The sequence below is a fragment of the Saccostrea cucullata genome, unplaced genomic scaffold, assembly GCF_032062105.1.
Source record: "Saccostrea cucullata isolate Sc308-1 unplaced genomic scaffold, CSIRO_AGI_Scuc_v1 ctg12475, whole genome shotgun sequence".
Taxonomy (NCBI): domain Eukaryota; kingdom Metazoa; phylum Mollusca; class Bivalvia; order Ostreida; family Ostreidae; genus Saccostrea; species Saccostrea cuccullata.
The window spans coordinates 31439-37317 of NW_026929331.1; the positions used below are offsets into that span (position 1 = coordinate 31439).

General features: G+C 32.9%; 1 protein-coding gene across 1 annotated transcript; it reads right to left on the minus strand.

Annotated features, from left to right (window-relative positions):
* Positions 1–4048: 4048 nt before the first annotated feature.
* On the minus strand, positions 4049–5700 carry LOC134280491 (procathepsin L-like; the record flags this gene model as incomplete). Its single annotated transcript, XM_062762900.1, has 2 exons — positions 4049–4214; positions 5426–5700. Coding segments are annotated over 2 exons (375 nt in total), but the record flags the coding sequence as incomplete, so codon positions are not given.
* Between the last annotated feature and the right edge of the window lie 179 nt (positions 5701–5879).

The window sequence follows — 5879 nt, forward strand, 5'->3', positions numbered from 1 at the left end:
GGAAATATCAACTAAATTTTGTATTTAAAAATGTATTCGTAATCGGGAAAGCGATTATTTTAAGTACATTATTTATATCAGATAATTGTAATTATGATTAATAACTACATATCGAGGGCGATTATATTTTATATTTAGACTAGTCACGCGATGCTGCAGTCACGCGATTTAGCACATTGACTTGAAGTATTGATGTTACATATAAATGTCACTAGTGCAAGGGCATAACCAAGATAAATTTCCAAGTTTAGTATATAAATATTTTCAACACGCATTATAGTTTCTAAAAAATGCTGCGATCCTGTCTAAATTCTGCAATTTCATTGTTAAAATTATACTTGTATGACCGAATGCTATATTTTTTGCTGGTCAGCGGCATGAAATATTGATATAATTAAAATGTTTTTAAGATTTCATCAGGATCGCAACACTTTTCAGATACCTGAATAGTTCTATAGTTGAAATATAAAAGCTTACTTTGATCCATAGAGTGTATGCCCTTGCACTAGATCGATTTATTAAAACCCCCCACATTACCCTCCTATGTACTAGCATACAAATATACGGCAGTGTCAATTAAATACGTAATGTACAGAAAATATATTAATAAAATAGTGAAGAAGACATTAAATTCAAGTTATTGCCCCATAGAATATCTGTAAATAATATTTTATTTAATTAGAGAATGCATATTTTGTTGAGAAAATATTACTTGATCTGTCTCTCACTGCATACAAACTACGTCACGTTGTCAGAAATGACGTCATATTGACAAGTGTATTGCGATCAGTGACTTGTTTATAACTTGTTATGTGGGATTTAACTAACGACAAAACAACACGCTGTAGTAAGTTTCTATGTAGTTTGATGATTTCTTACTGGTTAAATTAGCAGATAAACTCATTTTGTGGTATTTTAAAGAAATGTTGTATGACGTATATTGTGTATGCTGTCATAGTCAAGTTTTCCCGTACAAATTAGGCTCCGCCTCCTTTTTGTAACCTTAACTGTGCTGCGTACTTCACTGTATAAGTGAAAATGGATCTGATTACACTTTATATCAGTTATTGCCCTTTGAGTTCTTTGTACTTACTATTATACCTTATAACTTGAAAACTATAAGTCAAAGAAGCATGTGGGCAACCGCATTGTGACACTTGACCTTGAATATTTTTTCAAGGTCAAAGGTGAAGGTAATTCATTTTTTTCACTATTTTCAATGCTTTAAGATGGTTTGGGTTTCTTTTTCATGGAATTTAATTTTTAGGAGTGGAATGACCTCTCTTTGTTCTGTGAACAATAAGTCTCATAGTTATTTTTCCGCTACGGACTTTTGATCCGAAAGATTTATTGAAAAACTTTTAAGTTCATTATACTAGACATCAAAAGTTATTTGAAAAAAACAACCCAACGTATATGACCTATGACACCTTACGGAGTTCTTGCCCCTTTTTACGCAAATTCTTGTTATCGCTACTCCTTTGTAACCATAAACCATAGAAATATGAAACCTTAACAAAAGTCTTCGACTCATTGAGGGGACTCTGGCATCTATTCATTGCGAAAGTATTCGGAGACCCCTTCAATAAGTTATTGCCCCTGAAACTTTTTGAATTTTACAAATAGTTTAAAATTTTCAAAACGAGAAGTCGTACAGACATAGGACCAATTGCATAAGATTTATTGACCTTTGATCATGAAATTAGAGCAAAGGTCAAGGTCATTCCAAAAACGAGAAATTAATCCATTTTTGTATCTCTTTTGTCTTTTAACATTTTATCATTAATATATACTCTTAAAACTATTTCAAATATTTCACTCTTGTCCCATGAGATTGACCCTATTTAAAGTTATCGCCCTTTGTGCGAAAAACATTCTTATTGCTACTGCTCCGAAACCATAAAACGCAAAGACATGAAACCTTCACTACGCAGGTAGGTTAAGGTTACAACAAAATATTCAACTTGCCTATATGATATGACGTCATAGTAAGCTATATGACGTGAATTTTAGAGATAGCAATTTCTTATAATCGATATCTAAGATTGATTTGAGGTCCTAAAACTTAATCAAAATATGCAGAGGCATAATACAAACAGAGTATTGTTGTTTCTGGGTCTCTGTAGTTATCACAGGGGTTAAATACCAAACCCGTGACGTCATAACTGTTTATCATGCAGAAGCAGAATGAAAGTGAAACGTAACTAAAATTAATGTAAACAAACACAAGAAATCGGAGTGTAAAAGCATTTAGAAAGAATATCATGTGTGATTCATGTGGGGGAAAAGGCTTATGAATAAGGTATGATAAATTAAAGCAGGGAGGGCGTTTACTTGTCGATCAGCCTTTCCTCTGTCGTTCGTAACAAAACGATGCAAAAGTTGAACACTATGCCGCACACTTTGAACCTTAATTTTTGTTTCTATCTAAAGATCTTATTCTATTGTTTTTGGAAAGTGCTGCTAGAATCGTATGGTTTACGGGAATTAACGCATTTTTTTTCTATGTTACGAACAAAATGTAAAAATTTTGGGGAGGTTTCGTCAGAATGTGTTGAATAATTATTTCTGTGATAGGACAGTGGGATTCTAGCAGCACTTTTCATGGTACAGAGATGTTTTTCCATAATTATTATTACAAATTGAAAAGTGTTGAACTTTTCACTTTTTCATTAAGGCATATTCTCTAATTATAGACGTCACGTGGTGACGTCGTGGTGAAGTGCTTCATGTAGTATAAGTCCCATTGAAGTCTATAGTATGCATAATTATAACAAAAGTTTTATGCTTGACTTTTCCGATTTATTAGTGTTACATGATTATAAAAATTCTTAACTCGCCGAATTTTGGTCCATGTGCTGCCTTAACATACCCGCGTAATGTTTTTAGGGACTTTAAGCACAACATTTATGTTCAAATGCGTAAGGATTTGGTGACTCCTTGAATGAGTTACAGTGGACCCTCATTTATCCGGACGCTATGGTTCCCAGTAAATTTGTCCGGATATGTGAAGCATCCGGATATCTGAATCACCAGTAAAACAAGACAATATAACATTTAAAAATTTCGTTCCCATGAAAAATCGTCCGGATACTGAAGCATCCGGATATCTGAGGGCCCACTGTACTGCCCTTTTATGCTTTTGTGCTTCGCATTAAACCTTATAACTTTAAAACTTTAAGTCATAGAGGGATGGGGTTAATTACAACATGACCTTTGACCTTGAATATAATTTGAAGGTCAAAGGTCAAGGTCATCTCCATTTTTAAAAACATTTTTTTTTCCTTTTTTAAGCCATTCCTAGTTTCCTTTTGATGAAATTCAACTTTAAAGAGATAAACATTAAATGAAATTGAAATTCAAAGAAGGTGGAAAGACCTCTTATTGTTCTGTGAAGAACAAGTCTCCTAGTTATACCTTATTTCTGTTCAACAAAATAAGGTATGCCCTTGCTCCGAAGCGATTTTGTTGATGTTTCTTATAAACGTGTGTAGTATAGGTCGATGGCGTCATAATATGACGTCATAATGTGTACGGGCTATCGCATATCGTGGGTACCAAGAATGTTCAAGAATACAAGTCAACACTTTCTGTGCGGTAGGTAGAGCACTTATGGAATTTAATTAGATATATGTAACCATAACTCACTTGCGTCGATCCTAGGAAATCTATATCATAGTAAATACTAGTAATCTCCTTTGCCCGTTACAGCATTTAAAGCAATCATATATAATTGACAATTTTCATATTGTGCTTCCTTCATCCTTCCTTTTTTTAACCAATCGCAAAAGAGGGGAGATACGTGTAAGTGCATTGTTCGAAGCACGTAAAATATATACTATATGCAGACTCTGGACGGTTGCTTTAATAAATGATGCTATGGATTATTATCATCATGCGAGAACTGCCTCTTCAAATTGATAATATATCAGTGTACTACATGTAAGATAAAAAAAGATAAGCTTGTCATTCCCAATGTTTATATTTTATTAATCCCGCGTAAAAAAAGATTTAAAAAATCAAACAAAACAAAACAACGACATGAAAAATTATGTGTAGCAAATTTGGATGATGCAAATGGTTAGACACGCCCTCTAGTGAGATTGTCTAACGTTTACACTTTGGGATAGCTAGCATGGGTGGCGATTCCGCACATGTTCTTCTTGTTTCTGGCCATCATAATGTATCCCTCCATCCCCCACTTTGTTCCCCAGCTATAGGAACAGAAAAAACCGTTTATATATATATAAATATATATATAAATAAAAAAACTTTAAAACACTTTTCGAAATATTTCAACCGTGTTACCGGCCTTCATCAATCGTGTTTATTTAAATGCATAGCAACTCAACAGTATTATGACGTCACAATGAACGTAGAAATTGAGAGGAAACGCCATGCAATAAAATTGCGCCAAAAACATCTGAAGATATTGTGAGAGCAGAAATTGTACTTATGTATCAAAATTTTTATCATACAGAATAGAATACTAGAATACGGGGTATATTAAAAATATGATTTTAAAGTATATATAAAAGTATATCTGTAAAAATAAGTATCGCAATGTCACACAAATGTTCATAAATCCAATTCAAAGACAGAAGTGTTCTCTTTTGTTAAAACCAAATGGTATATAAGTGTATATAGGATATATATATATATATATATATATATATATATATATATATATATATATATATATATATATATATATATATATATATATATATATATATAGTTTAAACTAGTTTAATTTTTTATGTAGATCTATTTCAAAGTATCGGATCAAAATTGCTTAAATATTTTCATTTTTGGATTGTACACTTTTTGTTGGTTAATTGTGTGACTTTGCCTTACTTAAAGACAACATTCGTTGAGGTGAGCTCTGTAATCTCTGATTACCTATGTTTTAATGATAATTTCAATTATACGATACATTTATGAATAACTTAATCTAGCACAATACCCTGATAATAAATGTATATAGCTTGATAAGCTATATAGCTTTATCAAGGTACTACAAATATCTTAATTAAGGTAATTCATGTATGAAAATACCCAAAAAAAAAACATAAAGTCGAGTTCTGAGCTGTTGCTAGAAAATTCATTTATGCATGTAAAGTACTCAGGTATCAAAAAGACAGCATAAAAGAATGTATGCTCACACGACATGCTTTTATACTGATTTCTTTGCGTTTGAGTCCTTTACATGCTTGGGTAAATTTATACTCTCAGCAATTCCGAAGTCGACTTTGAGTATTTATTTTTTAAGATTTTTTTTCTATATGTTTCAATTACATAAGACATCTTGATCAAGGTATAAGTAATACCGTGATCTAGCTATATAGCTTAATCAAGCTATATACCTTTATCAGAGTATTGTGCTGGACCTGTTAATGATATTATAGGATGAGAAACGTCATACCTATTTTTAACCAGCCAATAATCTTTGCTTCCCTCAGAGCCGTAACCAACAACTAGCATACCATGATCAACTTTGGTGGAGCTGCAGGCGGGTTCGCTGTAAACACCTTTCTTGTACAATTGGAATGATTTATGACCCGCGTCTACAGCAACGAAAATAGGGCCGACGGTAGCAACAGCTTCCTGAAGGGCACTCTCTGATTGGTGGGGGATAATCTTAACGTATCCGGTGTCAGTGGCGCCGACATGTTTTCTCTTGAATCTGCAATGTCCGGTCTAACATAAAAGAACAAATAATATGGGATCAGGGCGATTCGGTTTTTAAGGAACAAAACATGATTTGTACACAAAAATGTACACAAAAAATACACCCCACGCACACTAGGTCAAGTTTATGTCCTAGACCTTTATATAGCTATTTAAAATCCAACCGAAAAATTGGAGGTATTAAAAGA